Raw genomic sequence first — 21,556 nt, forward strand, 5'->3', positions numbered from 1 at the left:
AAGCGGAGCTCTACAAAGTACAGTGATAGTGTAGTCCACATTGTTAGTTTGGAGTTATTACAAAATTTTTAGTTTCTTTGACATTAACAGCATACATCATTGGTTCGTCTTAAGCTGTGGTCTAGGGACCTCTTGGGGGTCCGCGCGATTCATAAAGTATTCCTTATAACATATAAAACTTAGAATGTTAAAACATTCTTTAAATGTAAAATAATTTGAAATCGGAAGCTAAAAATTCAGTTGGTATCCTCAGATTTATTCGTGGGAGCTGTGCAAGTGCATCAAACAGAGTACAGTATGGAAGATAGGTGGCCACAATTGAATTTATGAAAGCTCCAACTTTCAATTTCAATGTTAATTTTTGATTGTGTTTGTGAATTGAATAAAATATTTAATTCTTGTTTGAGTGCTCGTTTCTGTAGTTTTGTGTATTGTATTGCTGTTCAAATCATTGAGATTGCCTAAACTGGGGTCCCCTGCTTCCAGTAATGATTAAGTGGGAGTCCACAGAAGTCAAAAGGTAATGAACCAGTGGCATACACGATTATTTTAGGAATCCGGTCTGATGAAGATTATTAACTTGTCAGCTGCTTAAAAGGAGGACCGGAACTAGCAATCTGTTCTCAGAAGCTGCTGTAAATATTAAGACATTAAGGGTCGTGACTACTTGGAGACTAAGTAATTTTCCTAAATTACTAACCTGGCATCCGCTTAAAAAAAAAAAAAAGTATTTTTCCTGAGGTACGAGTTTTGTGGTTAGATGGCTTGTCTGTCCGATTTCTGAATGGTGGTTTGTCCCTCAAGGATTAAATAGCCTGAAAAAGTCTACTTTTCTGAAGAGAACATTTTGAAAATTTGTCATTGTTTTGTGTTTTGATGAGACCATTTTCACTTAAAATTAAATGCGTTTGGTTTCTTCTCTGTGTGAAAACATCCCCCACTAGTGTAGCAATGAGTAAAAATATAGAAAAAGCAAAAATGTAGCCGCTTGTTAACACCTTTTATTTAAAAAACAAACAATGAAAATGTGGAAGGATTTCACATATGCCATTAGATTAAGATATACATTATATTTTGTATTTCCGAAATGTAGGTGGCTGAGTGGATTTGTGATAATCCGTTGACGTGTCACACCTTTGATCCTATACAAGAATTCATAATCAGTAAGTTTCAATTATTTTGTGTTCTTTCATGTCTGTTTTGTGTTTTTCTTCTCTTGAAAAGGGCTTTTAAATAAAATATTTTTATGACTATTGTAGATGTAACAAAGCCTCAGGCTCCCTTGCAAATCTTCAGCGTTTTAGTGCCAGGTTCTGACTGTAAAAACCTAAGAATATATGATTGATTGTGGAAACAAAAGTATTATATTTAGAGCATCACTCTGTATATTTGAGGGTCCTGATGAGGTTAACTTAGACTATGGCATTTACACAAGGTTGCCTTTAATTGAAGTGTGGCGCATCCATTGTAATTACGTTTCCCCCCCAAAAAAATTTAGGGTGGGAGGGCGTTTATCTGAGACTTTTAAGCCCCCTCGATAGGAGATGAGGATTGCGATTTTTGCACTGTCTTCAGTTTTAAAACCTATTTCTGGTTCAGAGACGCAGTGAAACAGCTCTGTCAAGCCCAGAAGTCCCTCACTTCTCTTTTGAAATACAAGACAATTGTCTACCTGTGCCAAATTGCTTTGACGGGGAGACTTGCCATATTGATATCCAGACACCTTCCCCATGTATTTGCAGAGCAATGACTAGCAAGCGTTCAGATTCATTCATTATGCCTAGAGCTGAAAGACTCATAACGCAGAACCATTCACGCTGGAGCATCGCAGTCCCCTATCATTACTGTAGTTATGAATTCATTGTGTTTGTCAAGGAAAAGCCTTGTTCATGGATCTATCGATTAATCTACCTTGCAGTAAATTAGAGTATTACTTGGCACCAGTAATTTATGTTTCCACAAAGTGTATGCTACTAGTTTTGCAAATTGATTGTGCTGCAGCTTAAACAGGCTTCTTAAGATTAAGATTAACTTAAAAAATTGCAAACTAATGTGGTGGAAAAACGTTTTTACAAAACTTGACCGGTTTCTAAAAGATGGGAAGAGGGCAATTTTAGCACAGACGTTTTCATTTTCTCAGTTGCCCCTAGGGCAATCCATAAACTATTGGTACCATTAAAACCCCCAACATGTAGGGAGAAAAGGACAACACCTTTACTTGGATATCTTTAATTTAAAAGACTTTATGAAAGCATAATTGCAAACTACTCTAAATATGGAAACACATGGCTGAGCCTATGGGTAGTGGGAAGGAAATCTCAGTGCTTAAGGGGTTAGGTCACGGGACTGAAACGTTGTAGTTAACTTGTGATGTTGAAGACCACCAGCACTTATTTTTGGGTGGCAGTGCCCAGTATTTCCTGGTTTCATTGATATATCACAATAGAGCATGTAAATATTTGCAGTTTGACTGAGCCTGAGCTCTCTATCCACATCGTTGACCGTTTTTCCTGTGTTGTACATGTCATGCTTACATACGTTTGTTGTGAATATGTTGGTATAGTAAGAGAGGAAGCTGTGGATGGAGTTGAAAGGAAGACTGTCCCTGTTGGTACCACTTAGATGTTCACTGCTCGATGCATAGACCATACAGCTTGCCTAGTGAGAAGATTCAGCCTTAACACCGTGTCAGCAGGAGATGGAGACCTACAAATGAATGTCCTGCATAATGTAAACCCAGCCGGGGCGCTGGCTGCAGCAAATAGCAGCGGCAAACAGCTGGATTTCCTGCATTGTTTCCTTTTCTTGGAGGTGGCTGGCCCCAGAATCCAGAGTACTGTTATGTTGTAAGATTTGTAAAGCACTTACTTACCTCCTATGTTGGGCACTGAAGTGCATACCCAGACTGATGGCAAAGTACACTGAAGAGGTGTGTGGTTGTGAGGATGTGTTTTTTATCCTTTATTGGGAGAGTTTTTTTTATGTTGTGCATTATGACCACCGATGTGCGGTTATCATGTTTTGGAATGCAGCGCCTGGTGGTGTTTTGAGTGAGGTTATGCAAGAGAAAGATAAAGACTAACAATAAGGACTAACCAGGGGTTGAATGGTAGAAGAGGGTCATGCATGGCATGGGACCCCTGTGCGGCTTTACACTTTCAATCAGAGCTCTGTAAGTGAAAACAAATGCAGCTGGGATTTGTGTACTCTTAGTATACCAGGTGCAGTGCACCAGGGCTCAGTGCTCTGAATGTCAACTTCACCAAATGTCTATTGCTGCTCACCTAGTGGAGATAGGCTCATTTTTCTGGCTTGTTTCACTAGAGGCCCATGTCTGTCTTGGCAATCGTTTGCATGTGTGGCATTGCTGTAGTAAGCCATAGTCCATATGTTCAAGTTGATTAGATAGCACTGCATGTGTGTTCGAGCTTTGTTCCTTGATGCAGGTCTATCCTGATCTGAGATCTAAATCCCCGAAGATCACATGGATATGTGTTCCAGATGTTACTAATACATTTAAAAGATTGATGTACAGGATCAGGGCTATGTGAGTCCTACAGGAAGGTGGTCCTTTGAATATTTCCCTATGGATATTTCTATTCTAATTCAAAACCATAAAGGCTTATTCAAAACTTAAGGATCATTACAGAAGGCATAAGTAATTAGTCCGATGCAAACCAACTAAATACATACAAATAAAGCCAATTGCGAGAGGTCATAACCTAGGGGAATTAGCCATAACCAAAATATAGTTCATCAACGAACTAGTATAAATCTACTCAGTTCGTAAGTAAAGGGAGAACCTAAATACAAATTAGCTAGAGTACTGACGTGAAGTCTGCCTCTCAGAAAAGATCCAAATAGGTCAAACTATAAATGAACAGACAGTGTAATGGGGAGACTAATTGGTTAGAAAGGCTGGGAAAGATCTAGAAATGTAAAGTTACAACCCGACTAACGTGGCTTCTGTCTTTGAGAAAGCAAGCAACATAACACCTAAAATAAGTAACATTTGGGCATGCATAATAAGCATTATCACACAAGGACATCGTTTTGCAACGCTTAACAATAGTGAATTTACAAAGTAAGTAAAGCATTGAACAGGCCTAGGCAAAAGCCTTAAATAATTAAAGATGTGAGATCATCCCAACATGGCTTCCTCCTTAGGCACAGAAGTAAATATATTTTATTCAGTACAAGAAAACAACGTAAAATGACTCCGATTTTGTCTATTTTATGAAGAGGAAAAATACAGAAGAGAAACAAGCACTTAGGAAACTTGTCCATGTTTTCTTCAGCAACGTAAAAATGAATTTAAGGGAAAGCAGGCTGAAGCCAAGTAATTTAAATATGCGGGCTAGTTATGCTAACTTAACATTATTTTCTAATTAAGGAAACACTTTTACACAGATTGTTCATGGCTACATAGAGTATCGAATATTAATGTGTACAATTCGCAGATCTGAAAATGCAAAAAATATTTTCTGCTGCGAGCTTTAGGATAATATAGATCTTATAATCAGTTATTGTAAGACTGACAAAATGTGTCTACAAGAAAGAAGTCCGTTAGGAGTCAAAGTTGCCACTCATCTTATGGGACACCTTCATCCATTTCTGACACCCTCAAAAACCCCCTTAGTTTTTCACTGTAAGTGGATAGCTCCACTGGAGTGAGGGCCCGGCAACCTCCGGAAAAAAAACTTTGGGCATCTGCACTTTTTAATGTTGTTCTTATTTATTTATTTTGACAAATTAAGCACTGCTGGAAATTATCTATTTCTTACAGGACACTCTGCTTTTGTAATCAAGTCTTTCATTGGGTGACTTCATTTGTTTAAAAACTAAAGGAGGAGCGACTGCGTGAGCGAGGACAGAATATCTAGTGATACAATATCAGAAACTATTCTTAATCTCTACATCTCTAAAAAGTAGTCTACTGGGCTGTAAATTGGTAACAAAGTCATTTTGGTACATTGGATGTGCTCAACAGTAAAGTCTTGGAAAGTTACGAAAGGCATGGAGTTTTATAAGGTTTTAAGATAAGCATGCAAATGCAGTTGTATATTCATCTCGTAGCAAAGGATAATCGACTTTATTCATTTGTCAGCCTCCTTGTACAGAAAAATAAGCCAAGAGACAAGTCCTCTCCACAAAATGTTGCCGTACACCTCCGTGCCTCACTGGAATGGGGTAAGACATTTGTCTAAGGATCCATGGCTTGTAACTGTTATGTGCCTGCAGTGAATTAAGTGAAATCATTTTGAGATGTGCGTTTAACTAATTACAACATATTGTTCAGTTGTGTTCCTTACGCTTAGTGGCAGAACCCCAATCTGCTTCTAAAAGTTTGCCTCCAAAGGAATTTTACTGCTTCTCCTTTTTACTTCAAACCAGTTTATGCTGGAACCATTCTGACCAAATGCCGTTCATGCTTTGACAAAAACTGTTTGTGTCACACTACAATAGCAAAAAGGTTTGTGAAGAATTGTTAATCATAGTGGTGAACAAAACCAGAAGCAGAGTTGTAACTTCAGTTAGAGCAAGGGTCAAAAGGCGAGCCATGTGTTGTACCAGGCTCCCAAATACTCAATGCGGTACAAATGGGCCTTTTCTTGGACCACTAATTACTTGGGTGTTAGTAACATCAAGTATCCTATAACTGATACAATGAATGAATATTGTACTGGCAAAGCCTAATGACCTTTACAAGCTTCATCCACTCTGCGCTGTCCAGGGAAGTTTTTTTTAAAGCTTTTCAAGTGCAGAAATATGTAAAGTAGAATATAGCACCCTTCTTAGTGCTTGTGCTCTTGTACTAATATACATTTTTGCTTCTTTAGATAACTCGCCTCATAAGTCTAGCTACAACTACCTACATCTCAGGCCTCAAGCAGGTAGCGGCAAATGGTACAAAGAATATGCTAAAGGTGCCATGGTGTCAGAATTACATATAAGAAATGCTTCTATTACATTTTGGACTCCTGTGGTTTCAAGAGCTGGAACAATTCATTTTTGCCTTTTGAGGTCGGGTAATATAATAAGAATGAGCTTTCAGTCTCTGCAGTAGTGCCTGCCGCGTGAATAGCAAAACTTCATTCTCAACTCTGAAAACTGTTTATAGGTGAAAGTATTTAAGTGCAATATGTCCAGCCTAAGTCCAGTACAATAAATTAGCATAATGTGGTTCAACGATGTGCCACTGAACCTGAAAACATGGATTTGAAACTCAGTCTTGGTAAGATCACCCGGCGAGTGTCCTATATTCAAAACGTTCCTGTTAATCTATTTTTAATAATATTAAAGGTACTGGACCTAAGAGAACCAAGACTGATTCAGCATTGGGATAATCTAGTTGTTCAAGGGTTATGAGAACATTGCAGAGCGGAGGTAGGCCGTTGACATTCCCTATGTGAAGAGCCTTACAAAGAATAGCTTCAAATTGGCTTATGGCTTTGTTCAACCTAATCCAACACAAGTATTGGAGAAGTTTAGGTCTTGCAAGAGATTCAGGGTTTTAAACACCAAGTTATACCAACAGGGGCTCAGCCGGGGTATTGTGGAGTAGTTTCATCATGGTTTTATAGAACTCATTCTCTGCTACTACCACTTTGTTCATTGTAGCAAATCCCCATATATCTGCTCCATACAAAGCATCTGATTGCACCTAAGCCTGTTAGATCTCCAGTGCAGGTAAGGCTGCACTACTACTAAATCTGCTTGTAAAGTTTAATGAGGCATTTGCTCAGTGCTCTAGATTAAGAGTACTCTTGTCAGTCTGCTTAGACAAATATGTTTTGCAGCCACTCTGATATTCACTCATAAACTCTTTCAAGCAAAGTTTCCTCTAAATTAATATTAGCGTGAAATGATTGACGACGATTGAGAGCCGTAAATTTAGCCTTGCCTGTATTTACATCTAGGTATCTTTTAAGCAAAATTCAGAAAACCTGTTTAGGAGAGACTGTAATTCTACAGGTTCTTTTTGATCAACAAGGTATCATCAGTTAAGAATGCATATTTTTTCACCTGCCAAATTGCCGGTATCATTACTACAATTCCAAAGACTTTCGATCATGCCATTAATATAAAGTGTGAACAGGTGTGCTCCAAGATGCAGCCTTGGTGCACAACCTTGTCCACAATAGTAGCATCAACAACATTTGACGGTAGGACAATTAATCCTATCTTGGAATAGGATGCCACACAGATGCCCCTCATCGCTTATACCAGCTGGTTTCTTGACAACGCTGTGGTCCAGACTTAGCGATATTGGCAAGCCTACTGCCGATTCTTTGGTGTCATATCCAGTAGCAGGCTTCTCATAACCTAGGTTCATTGTGGTGCACAGGTGATCTGGTGAAGCACCTCTGAGAACTACAACAATGACCATCTCTGATCCATTACCATGATGGTGCAGGTAATATAGAAAATATGCACTTTACCCGAAGGTACTTTTTAGGCTTAGACAAAGTTTTGAATGTGTTTTCTGTTGCTGTAACAACCTTGAAAGACCTACTACTCGCCCATGACAATCAGGAAATTTTTTGCAATGGTGACCTTTCATTCCTCTCAAGTGAAGCCTATCCTTCATGGATAGGTGTTGTGAAGAAATAATGGAGAAACGAGGTAAGAACTGTAGAACTTCTTTATTGGGCATCCACTCTCCGACTCTGCTTCACAGTCTGGCATTCACCAACATTCCAAAGCAGGCTCCTGAGGAAGGAGGTTAAACATTTCTGCATTTGACAATCTATCACAACCCCACAACTGCCCGTTCTCAAGTAGCACCACATTGTTGTAGGCTTTGGACACCCAACATGGATGGTAAAATTTGCTTTTACTTTAATGGTCTTTGACGCTTCTTTTGACCTGTACCCAATCACCTTCCCTCCACTCGGGTACTTTCAACCCATTCTTCCAGTCGTACCACTTCTTGTATTTGCTCTGGTGTTGTTCCACCTTCTTACCAACCTACTTGGATTTAGACTCAACCGTCCTACCACCACCCAACCACATGGGGTTAAGCTTTGTACAAGGTTCTCTACCTCTGAGGGCAACAAACGGTGACACCCCCGAGATAAGATTGGGTGAAATATGGTAAGCCCACAGACAGTCACGTAAAGATGATTCACATCATGACCATTTACCACGGCTAACTGTATGTGTTCTTTAATTAGCCTATTGGCCCTTTCTACCATGCCATTTGCCTTCGAGCAATATAATGCCCTTCTTTCATGTTTGTTGTTAAGGTTTAACAAAAATTCTTTCATCTGTTGGGATGTGAACTCTGCACCCCATTGTCTGTGACCAGGGTAGAAGGTATACCTTCCCTTGAAAAGACGTCCTTGAGGAAATCTAGGACCATCTTAGTGTTAATGCAATGAACAAATGTATGTATGACCAAGTGCGATGTATAATCAACCAATACAAGCATTAATTTTTTTGTACATTCCTAAATTGTCCATAGGTCCATGGCAAGTTTACTCCATGGTTTGAGGGGTTACTTAACAGGGGATAATGGAGCTTTGCGGGTGGATATAGATTTGTAACTGTTGGCACAAATGTGACAGCCCTTCACCATTAGTTCTACCAGTGAGTCCATCCTGGGGAACCAGAAGTTTACTCTGACTGTTTTTTGTCATGCTCCGCCCAAGCTGACCTTCGTGTGCCAGTTCCACGATCCTCCTTCTCAGACTTTCCAGAGGTACAATTTTATTCTTTTGATACACTTTACCTCCTATTATGCTCAGTTCAAACCTGACCTCCCAAAAGTCTCTGATCTCCTCGTAGACCTCACTGCACTTATTGGGCCACCCTTCCACAATCATTTCTTTTAACCTACTCAGACTCTTATCATTTACCATGCATTTACCCCATTCCTCTTCTGTTAATGCAGGATCAGATATAGCCAGGATGGGACTGTCTAACACTTCTTCAGGCGGTTCCTCTAGCAACGGTGTTCTGGACAAGAAATCTGCAATTTTGTTTTCACCCCGGGGACATACTTAACTTTGAAAACAGAAATTTTCCAGACCCAGTATCCATTTACACATGCGGTGTGTACTGTGTTCCGTTCCCTTGATGGTGAACATGAACGTAAGGGGCTTATGGTCCGTGCGGGTAGTAAAATGTAAACCCTGGAGGAAGAACTTAGTGTTTCACCGCCCAGTGACATTCCAAGGCCTCCTTCTTAACTATAAAATAGTTACTTTCAGCTTTGGTAAGGCAGCGGGATGCAAAGGCAATTATCCTTTCATCCTTGGCTTCTTTCTGTGATAGTGTAGCTCCCAGGCCCTTGTTGGAAGCGTCAGTAGTGAGGATGTTTTTTTTTTTACTTGGATCAAAAGTACCCAATGCTAGTGAATTTACAATTTCTTATTTTAAGGCATCAACAATGCATTTGTGTTCATCCTGCCACTCGAGCTCCTTTTTTTAATTATTTTTTTTAAAAAGAACCCTCAACTGTTCACACTTCCCTGAGAAGTTTTTAATGTACTTAGCCATATATTCCAGTAAACCAAAAAAGGATTTTAAATCGTCCTTACTCTTGGGATACAGGGCATCTCTCACAGCACTCAATAAGTTGTGTTTAGGCCTAAACCCATCTTTGGAAATAGTGTCCTAGGTAATCCACATACGTCCCTCTGATCTGTCGTGGATTTCTGCATAGTCAATCCAGAATCCATCAACCTCTTGAAGACATCTCTGAGGGTTTGGTCATGAGCTTCAGCGGACCGTCCGTACACCAGGATGTCACCCTGGAAACACATGGTTTTACCCATGTCCTTTAAAATGGGGTGTATTCTATTTTGGAAGACCGCTGCAGACAATGCCAGGCCAAACGGCATTCTTTGGAACATATACGCTCCGTGTGGGGGTAATAAATGCTGTGAGGGGGTCTAGAGTCGGGGTGGAGATCCACTTGGTGGTAGGCAATGGAGAGATCGATAACGCTAAAGTACTTTGCTTAACCCATAGTACTAAGCATTTCGTTTATGTTTGGAAGTGGGTATCTTTCAACCCAGATGCTCTCATTTAGACTATACAAGTCCACACATAAACAAATTCCTTCTCAATTGGCCTTAGTTGCAATAACGATGGGCTCCAACCTTTCAGACGTGCCAATAGGTTGGATAATGCCCATACTGCACAATCTGTTCAATTCCTTCTCTAGGGGTTCCCTCATTAAATGTGGTACAGGGTGTAACTTATGCTCAATGGTTCTAGCATTGGTTTTTAGCTTAATCTTGTGCTGGAAATTCTGAAGAAGGCCTAGTTTACCAGAATACAATCTAGGGAACTCCTCACATATATCAGCTCCAGGTTAGATTTCATCCATCAAAAGTACCTGTTCTTGGTTATTGGGATAAATAATTATACCCAACTCTTTCTGATGTTGCCATCCCAATAAGAAAGAACCAGTTTCCACAATGTAAACATTACCTCTTGTGTTTCTCCCCTTTAATTCAATATGCATTTCTTTCATTCCAATAAGTGGTATGGGTTCTTTGGTTTAGCCTGTGGGTGAACTGTCTGGCTTCTCTAACGTCACAATCCCCTCCATATTCATGCTCACAAAATCCGTTGGAGATTTCATCTCTTTGATACACTTAGCAGTGTGTTCTACTGATTGGGCAACGGAAACTGCCTCCCTGAGTGTGGGACTTTTGGCTAACAGCTTTTCTTGTATGCGCGTATTGTTCGTGCAACGTACTAGCTGGTCACCTATAACGGAGTCAGTAAGGTTCCCAAAATCACACAATGTACTTAGACACCTTAAGGCAGCGATGTAATTGGTTACAGACTCTTGTTTCCCCTTCAATCTACAGAAAAACCTGTGGTGTTCTAACACCACATTGATTTTGTCTCCAAAATGAATTTCCAATTTGAGCATGGTGCTAGCAAATATGTCCAGTGCGTCCACTTCCCCTTCTACTTCATTGACAGGTTCAGGCATTGTTTCATAAATGTTCGAGGCATATGAGCTGCAGATTACACACTGTGCATAGATCACCATCTGGTGTTGGGCCCGGATATTTGCAGATGTTTTTCCTCTTGGAAAGTCTTTGGAAGTCACGAGGTATGTGACTCCTCCTTTGGATCATGTTGCGCATGGGCTTCGGCTCCATCCTCAGACTGTTTTTGTCCGCCATGGGGCTCGGATGTGTTCTTCGCGCTCCGTTTCCGAACCGTTTCAATTCTTCTGATCGGCGCGCAATCCTTTCCCTTTCCGCGGTATTGTTTCGATCGCGATCTCCGCACTCGACGCGACTCATCATTTGAAGTCTTCGATTCCGGTCGTCGACCAAGGCCTTCGGGCCTACCTGGCCTCTTGTCCTGGCTGATGGAAAAGACGCCATTCAAAAAGTGTCCTCGATGTGGGTCGAAGTTTCACCACACCGATCTACATGAGGTGTGCAACCGCTGCCTCTCCCCAGAACACGAGGCAAGAGACTGTCCAGCTTGCAAATCCTTCCGTTTGAAGAAGACTATTCGGGACCGACGAGCGAGGAGAACAATGGCTCACTCGTCGACTTCGATCCCCGACGACATCTTCGGAGAAGGCGTCGATGTTCCAGAAGAGCAGCACACCGAAGAGGGCCTTGTCAGCGCCTCCGAAGCTGACGACTCTGATGTTGAGGACATCACTCTGGCACAGAGGGACACGAGTACTAACATCGACCCCCACCCTAGACGACATCGAAAAAGACTTCGGTCACGCCTTCACCCACTTCCATTCTGCCCATGCTTAAAGGGGTAAATAAGCACGCACCGGAGGTCTTTAAAGACCCGGTCAGGGCCAGGGTCATCAACCCTCGCATTGAGAAAAAGTATAAGGCTGCCCCTACAGTCCCCACCTACATCAGAGGCCCCGCACCACTAGACTCCCTTGTAGTCTCCAATGCGAGGGAGCGTGCGAACTCCCAGGCATCACGTGAGGCTCCACCACCCGATAAAGAGTCCAAACTCCTGGACGCCTCTGGCAAGCGAACTGCATCCCAGGCTGCTAACATATGGCGCATTGCAAACACCCAAGCGCTTTCAGCAAGATATGACAGGGCACATTATGATGAACTGAAAGCCATAATGCAAAACCTCCCTGACAAATACAAGAATAGGGCCAACGAGCTAATCCAGGAGGGTAAAACCAACACCTCCATTCGTTGCGCCCTCGATGTAGCTGACACCGCCTTTAGGGCAATTAACACCAGCGTCCTCCTGCGTAGGCATGCCTGGCTACGAATTTCAGGTTTCAAACCAGAGGTGCAGAGTTCCATCCTCAACCACCCCTTTGACGAGCAACATCTGTTTGGCCCCAACGTCGACGTTGCCCTTGAAAAAATGAAAAAGGACACCAACACGGCAAAATCTATGGGAGCCTTGCTGTCGCAAGCTCCCAGGCGCTCCTCTCGCCCCTCTTCCTTTAGAAGCAACTCCAGAGGCTACTCCTCCGACAGCGCCTCCACTTCCTATAAGCCCCCTACCCAATCCACCTTCACTAGGGATTACCAGAGAGGCGGCTACAGGGGTAACAACAATAAAGGCAGAGGCAAAACTAACACCTCCCGCTCTGCCTCCACCCCCGCCCAATGACTCCCCTCCACTTCCCCCAGACCATCCCACTCCGGTCGGGGGCAGACTCCACAATTTCCTTCCTGTCTGGACTACCATCACCTCAGACAGATAGGTGACACAGATAATTCGGTCAGGCTCCTGCCTTGAACTAACATCTACCCCCCTAAACATTCCACCCAAACAGCGCCCAATGTCACAGGAACTTTTATCACTTCTAAAGCAAGAGGTAATCTCCCTCCTACAAAATAGTGCAATAGAACCAGTTCCTGCCCACCAACAAAACATGGGGGTTTACTCCCTATATTTTCTCATACCGAAAAGGGACGACACTCAAAGGCCCATCCTGGACCTCAGACCCCTAAACCACTACATACACTCAGACCATTTCCACATGGTCACACTCCTGCATGTACTTCCCCTACTCTCCCAGAACGACTTCCTTGCGACCCTGGACCTCTAGGACGCCTATTTTCACATTCCCGTTCACAACGCTCACAGGAAGTTTCTCAGATTTGTAGTGGACGGTCAACACTATCAATTCAAAGTACTCCCATTCGGAGTCGCCACAGCACCAAGGGTGTTTACCAAGTGCCTAGCAGTATTAGCAGCACACCAGCGAAGACAACACATCCACATCTTCCCATACCTAGACGACTGGTTCATAAAAGCCAGCTCATACAACCAGTGTGTACAACACACTCACGCCACTATCCAACTACTTCATGAACTGGGCTTCACAATAAACCACGTAAAGTCCCATCTGCAACCGTTCCACGTAAAACAATACCTCGGTGCCACCATAGACACCTCAAAAGGGCTAGCCTATTCCAGTCCTGCCAGGATAGCAAGCATTCAGGCTCTACGCGCCAAATTTCAACCGGAACACTCTCTTCCAGCCCGAGTGTTCATGCAACTTATATGAATGATGGCCTCTTGCATAGTCATATTACCTCACGCAAGACTCCAGATGCGTCCTCTCCAAGAGTGCTTAGCACGCCAATGGAACCAGGCCCAGGGTCAGTTGACAGATCTGGTGTTGGTAGACGGTTGTGCCCATTGCTCTCTGCAGTGGTGGACCACCAAAAACCTTTACAAAGGGCGACCGTTTCTGGAGCCGGTTCCTCAGATAGTACTGACAGCGGATGCATCGCTCTCCGGCTGGGGAGCTCACCTACTACATCACACCATGCAGGGCAGGTGGACACCTAAACAAAAGTTACTCCACATCAACCATCTGGAGTTACTAGCCATATTCTTAGCCCTAAAGGCCTTTCAAGCACGTCTCAGGCAAGGCCGTCCTAGTCCGCACGGACAACATGACAGCCATGTACTATATACAGAAACAAGGTGGCACACACACTCCGCAGCTCTTCCAGCTAGCACAGAGCATATGGAGATGGGCCATACCCCAAAATATCTTTCTCCTAGCCCAACATGTCCCAGGAGTCCAAAACACTGGCCGATCTGCTGAGCAGACACACAACAGATCCACGAGTGGGAACTCCATCCACAAGTTCTTCACCCATACTTTCAAATGTGGGGGCATCCACACATAGACCTCTTCGCCACCCACGAAAATGCCAAATGCCCAAGCTTCGCCGCCAGGTATCCACACCCATTGTCCAAAGGCAATGCGATATGGATGAACTGGTCAGGCAGGTTTGCGTACGCCTTTCCGCCTCTCCCACTCATTCCATTAGTGGTGCACAAACTACAGCAACACTCCCTCGCTCTCATCCTAGTAGCTCCAACTTGGGCCAGACAACCGTGGTACACCACACCGCTGGAACTATCTGTAGTACCGCACCAAAAGTTACACCTCTCTCCACGCCTCTTAACCCAGAACCATGGAGAGATCAGGCACCCGGACCCAGCTCAGCTCAACCTTGCAATCTGGCTCAAGAAATCCTAGAATTTGTTTATCTTAATCTTCCCCCTGACTGTATGAGTGTCATTAGAGAAGCTAGACAACCTACCACTAGAGCTTGCTATGCAGCCAAGTGGAAACGTTTTGTGATCTATTGTCACAACAATAACTTCAATCCCCTAGATGTGTCCATTCAACATATCATAGGCTATTTACTACACCTACAAAGATGCAACCTAGCCTACACGTGTATTAGACTGCACCTTGCTGCCATAGCAGCTTATCTACAAAACATGCAAGGCCTCAAGAGAATAATTTCCCCCCCCCCCCCCCCGGAGTGCCACCCTCACCTGTGTGGAACTTAAACATCGTTCTCACAAGACTAATGGGGTCTCCCTTTGAACCTCTACACATATGTGAACTTCAGTTCCTAACATGGAATACTGCACTTCTTGTAGCCATTACTTCCCTCAGAAGGGTCAGTGAGATACAAGCACTCACCATTCAAGAGCCCTTTCTGCAAATGCACCATAACATGGTTGTTCTCCGCACTAATCCAAGATTCCTCCCTAAAGTCATTTCTCCCTTTCACCTAAACCAATCTGTGGAACTGCCCGTATTCTTCCTGCAGCCACAGACCATTGCGGAAAGAGCTCTCCACACACTAGATGTCAAACGAGCCTTACTCTACTACATCGAGAGAACACAACCCTTTCGTAAGACCAAACAACTGTTCGTGTCTTTCTCACCACCACACAAAGGCAACCCCATCTCCAAATCTGGGATAGCTAGGTGGATTGTCTATTGCATACAAATTTGCTACCACAAAGCCAAACGTATGCTCACTGTTTCCCCTAAAGCCCACTCTACACATAAGATAGGGGCTCCCATGGCATTTTTAGGGAACATTCCCTTAGATGATATCTGCAGTGCAGCTACATGGTCTACACCGCACACTTTCACTAAACACTATTGTGTAGATGTGCAAACTAAGCAACAAGCTAGTGTGGCCCAGGCTGTACTCAAAACATTGTTTCAAACAACTGCAAAAGATACTGGTGGTCACCGCTAGGAGCGAGTACTGCTATATAGTCTATGCAAAAGTGTGTAATCTGCAGCTCCTATGCCTCGAACGGAATATGCTACTTACCAGTATGCATCTGTTCTTGGCATGTAGAGCTGCAGATCTACACACGCTCACCCGCCTCCCCGGCTACCTTTATCCGTTCCAGTTAATCTTATTTAGATACAGCACACATGGGCATCTTCACTGCTTATTACTACGCTCCATTTCCCCGCTGGCGAAAAACAATCTGAGGATGGAGCCGAAGCCCATGCACAATATGATCCAAAGGAGGAGTCACATACCTTGTGACTTCCAAAGACTTTCCAAGAGGAAAAACAACTGCAAACATCCGGGCCCAACACCAGATGGCGATCTATGCATAGTGTGTAGATCTGCAACTCTACATGCCAAGAACAGATGCATACTGGTAAGTAGCATTTCCCTTTACGTCCATATACCCCCAAGTTATGTAGTAAAATATTCTGTTTCTGCAATGGAGAGAAACGTTTGCCCCCAATGGCAATTTGGTAAGATTCAAATAGTTTAGCTCAGTCTTTCCAATATATCTCGGGCTCTCCATTCTCATTTAAGAACGATGGGAGTTGACTCATTCTCCCTGCGGCCATCATCATGCACTGAGGACAAAGTTGCTTAAACACTGACAAGTAGTTCACTTCAGGTGTGGAGAGATAGCGAGAGTTAGCTAAGGAACACCTCTTAACTAGCACTTACACGATCATGCTGATCCCCGTGGCAAAAAGAGGAAAATCCATTAACACGCGTAAACTTACTAGGCATTATTCGCAAAGAACAGAAGCTCGCTGTCTCGCAATGCATGTGCTCCACCTACGCTTATGCTCAGCAACGATAGAATTCCTGCCATGCACCTCTTGAGGGTATTGAAAGTACTCCGCAGGAAAACCGGAGCACATCCGCGCATGCAAAGAAAGCAACGTCTGACCACCCAATGTGCCTAGGATCCAGAGGGGAAAACGGTGCACGCACAGAGCTGGAAAAAGCATTGGTCTCCTCAGAACGATGCGTGTACTGGAAGGCAAGGCTCAGGGCGGAGAGAACCTCAAACCTTACAGGCAATTACACAACTTAAATGAGAGAGAGACGTCACTCTCCCGCACAGACTCCTCGCAGCTTGCCACACGAGTAGACCGCTCCTTCCATGTGACTTTCCTGTCAGGACGCCTCCGCTGAGGTAAAGTGGCGCCCCCTCACCGCTTTGCAACGACTTCTAGGACGGTGAGCGGCTCTTCGCCACACATGCGCAAGTTTGTGGAAACAGAGATTGAGGTGCGCATAACAGTGCGATCAGTGGTCCCAATACACGCCACTGCAAGAACGATAGTATAAGATTACAGGAAACGCTGGTGAATCCTGATGACGGATGCTCGTTGGGTAACTCCACTCATCCAATCCGTGACGGAATGGAAGCTGATGTTCCTCTCAGGAAACCGGAACGCCGACCGTTCTCTGATGATGGTTGCACGAAGGCACTCCAAAACGCAACTATATAAGTGGCAGAAGAAAGCAGATGTTTTGTCAGGAATCCGGAACAGATTGAGAACCCTGAAGACGGCTGCACATTAGGGGCACTCCTCAGAGCATGAACAATATGTGGCAAACCAGATAAAGTCTAGACCTCACATCAGTGAGAAAAACGGGATGTAGGAACACACAGGGTCTTCTAATATGGCACCACCAAGATCGTTCCAGAGAAGGTGTATCTGCCAGAATATTGTCCGCCTCAATTTGTATCTAGAGAATTCCAACAGTTGTAAATGGAGAGAGCACACAATGGGGAGATGGCCAAACTGCCCCCTACGCAGTAGATCGTCACCAGTGTTGTGAAGAAATAATAAAGAAACGTGGTAAGAACTGTAGAACTTCTTTATTGGCAATCCACTCTCGGACTCTGCTTCACAGTCTGGCATTCACCAACATTCCAAAGCAGGCTCCCGGGGGAGAGTCCACTTGGGGAACTGGGAGGGGTAGGGAGAGGGGTATACCAAAGAGGGTTAAGAGAGAAAGGGAGATTATAACAATAGGCTTCTATCTTGATACAATATCAAGAGACATGGAAAAAGTAACCTAGTGAGCCAACTAAATTAAGGTACATCAAAAGCGCATACAGGACATTCATAGATGACACCGTAAGTCTACCTGGTAACTTTACATCCCAGCCAGTGGTGGTGATTGCAATGTCTGGCTTCCTCACAAGAGGACAAGAAGACAAAGTGTTAAAGTCACTAAAAAGATTTGCTTCTGACTTTTTTCCTTGAGTGGGTATTTGCCAACGTCACTCTAGAATGAATACAATGAAACCCTCCTCCTGCAAAACACTCTGAAGAGTAGTACAAGCTCATGCTCAATCAAGGAAGTTGTAGATTTAAAGCCTTGTGCAAAGGATTAGATGATTCTGACTGCTGTGCCGGTAACAGTCCCCTCTCCATTAGGCAGCAAACTTGATTTAAGTTTGAGGCTTTTTTATTTAGAAGGTCCAAAGCAAAATCAATGAACATCTTTCACAGGAAAAAAACCTCAATCCCTTGATAAATTAGGTTATTCAACTATAAAACTAAAATAATCACAGCCAAAAACCTGCATTCAATCTAGATTTTAGCTTTGAGACCCCTGAGTAGGGCTTGACCCAATCAACAAAGATGAATTCATGGTACGTAGCTGTCTGCATGTAGGTTGAAAAGAGTCACTAACTGACTCATTCACCACTATATATTAATATCGAAAGAATAACAACTTACGTTTCAGAGCTTTTTTCTGATGTGAAAAAAGCTAAATATTTCTCTCAAATTTGGCATTCTCCCTGGCAATAAATGCCAGGAAGTCCAGTTTTCCGTTTTGTCAGCAAGTACCTATTCATTGAGTTGTGTATTAGTTAGTGTCTTAATTATAGGCATGTTTAATTCTTTGTGTTACCGAGTTCCTACTCAATGAGTAAACTATTAATTACCTTTATGTCTATTCTTTTTTTTAATGGGGCGAAATACCCACCTCATCTATGTGATGGTTTTTCAATGCACCTGCCACAACACCCAATCCTCCTGTTTTTCCTTTCCCTCCCCAGTGATCACTGCATTTCTCTGCCTGACAGCTGCTTCTTCCCCTTCCATTTCCCCTGCCCGCCCTATTTCGGCATTACTCTCATTCCCTTGTGAAACCTCTGTGATGAACCTGTGCTCCTTCTTTCACTTTTTACTTCTTGCTTTAGTTTACTCCTTCACTACCCGTTTGTATGGCGCCACCCCTATTTCCCTTGGTAATAAATGTTAATGTAGCTCAGACTGTTCAACTATTTTTCCTGTTAGTCTGTTTTGCAGGGTTTTCTTTTGTTTTTCAGCTCTGTACTCATTTGATGAGTGAGTTAGTCGTAGGGTTTGTCCTATAATGACAGTGCACTGTGAAATTGTGTTCCTACACTAGAATAAAAACAGTTCAGATATTACACTCTTGCTTGAGCAGTACACAGCTCTTGAAATTACACCCATCTGTCTACACCACATTAATAGGATTCACAGCTAGCAAGTACAACCTGCAAGCCCACACACACAGTCTGCTGTGCCATAGCTATGTTCTTCATTGTATAGTTTATGCATTGGTCATTGCTGTGTGCTTCAGGTTTTGCCCTAAGTGTTCCCTAAGAGGTAATGTAGTGTGTGGCATACTAAATCGATTTTTAATTTGAGAAATCTGTAGGCTGGCAACATGGACTGTAGTTGGTGTTAACCAGGAGTGTGGAAGCAAACTATTAAAAGTTCAGCAGAAATATTGTGTTACATATAGTCCCAATTGACTTAACTTTGAATTAAAATGAGCATCGTTACTGTGTCTGCAGGGGGTTCCTGGTGTAACATGCAAAACGGACTTAATTATCTTACCAGTGTTACAGGTAAGTCATTGTAAATACAGGGGATAGTGTGAAACGCAAAGCTGTTATTGTAAATGCTATCATTTGTTGTCTTTGTGTATTAAGTGGCAATATTAATGTATAGCCATAATTGACTGTGCTATGAAATGTGCAATTCATAATTCGTAATCACTAAATATTGCTGTATACTCACAGGGCGAGGGTATCATGCTGTGAGGATCAGCAACTTGAGTTCTCTAAGAAAATTACCACTCCTGTACTAGGACAGCCGAATCTTAGTAAACATGCATTGTGATGTGTGTGCTGTGTTTAACAATGTTTCTAGCAGAGTTCGGTCTTATTTTCATGTAAGCAATGGACAGAGACATTGCTCATTTACATTCATAGCGCATAAGAGGTCAGTAATGAATATTTCCACACATTTTGCTCTGTACCAACGATTCCATTTATTTCATTGAGCTCTAACTATTCACATAACATTTGACTGTCTAATTTTGAAGGACAGACCAATTTCAGATCTGCTTTGATATGTCTTTTGACAAATCCCCTATTGTGATTGTAGCTGTTTTCTGAAGGTGAGGCTTTGCTTGTATGCATATCTGTGAAATTGTTTAATTTAAAAGTGCAGTATAGGTCCATGTGTAACTATGTGTTTGAGGCATATGAGCTGCAGATTACACACTATGCATAGATCGCAATCTGGTGTCGGGCCCGGATGTTTGCACTTGTTTTTGTCCTGGAAAGTCTTTGGAAGTCACGAGGTATGTGACTCCTCCTTTGGATCATAGTGCGCATGGGCATCGGCTCCATCCTCAGATTGTTTTTTACCGCCATCGGGCTCGGATGTGTTTTTCGCGCTCCAGTTCGGAATCGTTACCGTTTTTTTTTTCTTTCTTTTGACTCGCAATCCTCCCCTTTTCCGTCGACGAAGGCCTTCGGGCCTACCTGGGCCTTATCATCTGGCTCATGGGAAGGACGCCGTTCAAAAAGTGTCCTCGATGTGGGTCGAAGTTTCCCCACACCGATCTGCATGAGGTGTGCAACCTCTGCCTCTCACCGGGGCACGAGGCCAGAGACTGTTCAGCTTGCGCCTCCTTCCGCTCCAAGAAGACGATTCAGGACGACGAGCTAGAAGAACCATGGCTCGATCGTCGTCTTCGATCTCTGACGACATCTTCCAAGAGGGCGTCGATTTGCCAGAGCAGGGGCGGGTCGAAGAAGGCCTCGTCAGCGCCTCCGAAGTCGATGACTCCGACGTCGAGGACATCACTCCAGCACAAAGAGTCGTGAGTACAAACGTCGACCCCGGCCCCAACCCCCCCTCGACACCATCAAAAAAGGCTTTGTTCACACCTTCGCCTTCGGGCCCAGGTGCACACCGAGAGACTGCTTCCCATGCCCCGCCTCCGGGCCCGGTAAAGAAGCCTACTAAGCCTTCAAGTGACTCGAGCTTGAGTCAGCCTACCCTCGGTGCCGAAAAACATACACAGGCACCGAAAAAGAAGCCGTCCTCTTCCTCACCCACGCCAAACGCTGCTTCAACATCCAAGCACTCGGCGTCAAAGACTGCCACCGGCTCCTCGACACTGACAAAACACTCGGAGCCGACCAAAAAACTACCACCAAAGAGCCTCGACTCCCATGCTTCGAAGCCGAAAAAGACCTCGGAACCGAAAAAACAGGTTCCATCGGCCAAAGACACTCCAAACCCGCACGATTCCAAACCCAGAACCGCTACTGAGTCGGCGCTGAAAAAGCCTACGGCATCAACACCATCGGCACCGAAGGATCTGCCCCGCACAGAAGAACGGGTTCGCCCAGATCCCACCCAAAAAAACTCTTGCAAAGGATCCTAAGACTGGTCACTTGATGCTTAGCTTCACGAAGCGACCACTAGATACGCCTGCACCGGCTCCACCACCTAAAAAGAGAGATTTTGCTACTTCTCCATTAAGGACACCTCCTCCTCCTCCTCCTCCACCTCCTCCACACCTCCTCCACCACCACACCGCTCTCCTACACCATCCCCTATTCCAGTAGATGATGATGATGACACCTCTTATGATGCAGGGGGGGTGCGGACGATCAACTACTAGGGGACCCTACTCCTTCTGGCTCCCAGACCCCTGGGATGATTATAGCATCCCAG

The 21,556-nt window shown here is 43.7% G+C and overlaps 1 protein-coding gene across 2 annotated transcripts in view; it reads left to right on the forward strand.

Annotated features, from left to right (window-relative positions):
- The window catches only part of GSAP (gamma-secretase activating protein), a 762,740-nt gene that overhangs the window by 554,640 nt on the left and 186,544 nt on the right, over positions 1 to 21,556 (forward strand). For both annotated transcript variants that reach the window (XM_085654015.1, XM_085654016.1), the window contains 3 exons: positions 1,094 to 1,163; positions 5,108 to 5,190; positions 19,375 to 19,428. In XM_085654015.1, the coding sequence (XP_085510141.1) occupies positions 1,094 to 1,163; positions 5,108 to 5,190; positions 19,375 to 19,428 (207 nt within the window). The remainder of the gene's footprint in view (positions 1 to 1,093; positions 1,164 to 5,107; positions 5,191 to 19,374; positions 19,429 to 21,556) is intronic.

The sequence above is a fragment of the Triturus cristatus genome, chromosome 4_1, assembly GCF_964204655.1.
Source record: "Triturus cristatus chromosome 4_1, aTriCri1.1, whole genome shotgun sequence".
NCBI lineage: Eukaryota > Metazoa > Chordata > Amphibia > Caudata > Salamandridae > Triturus > Triturus cristatus.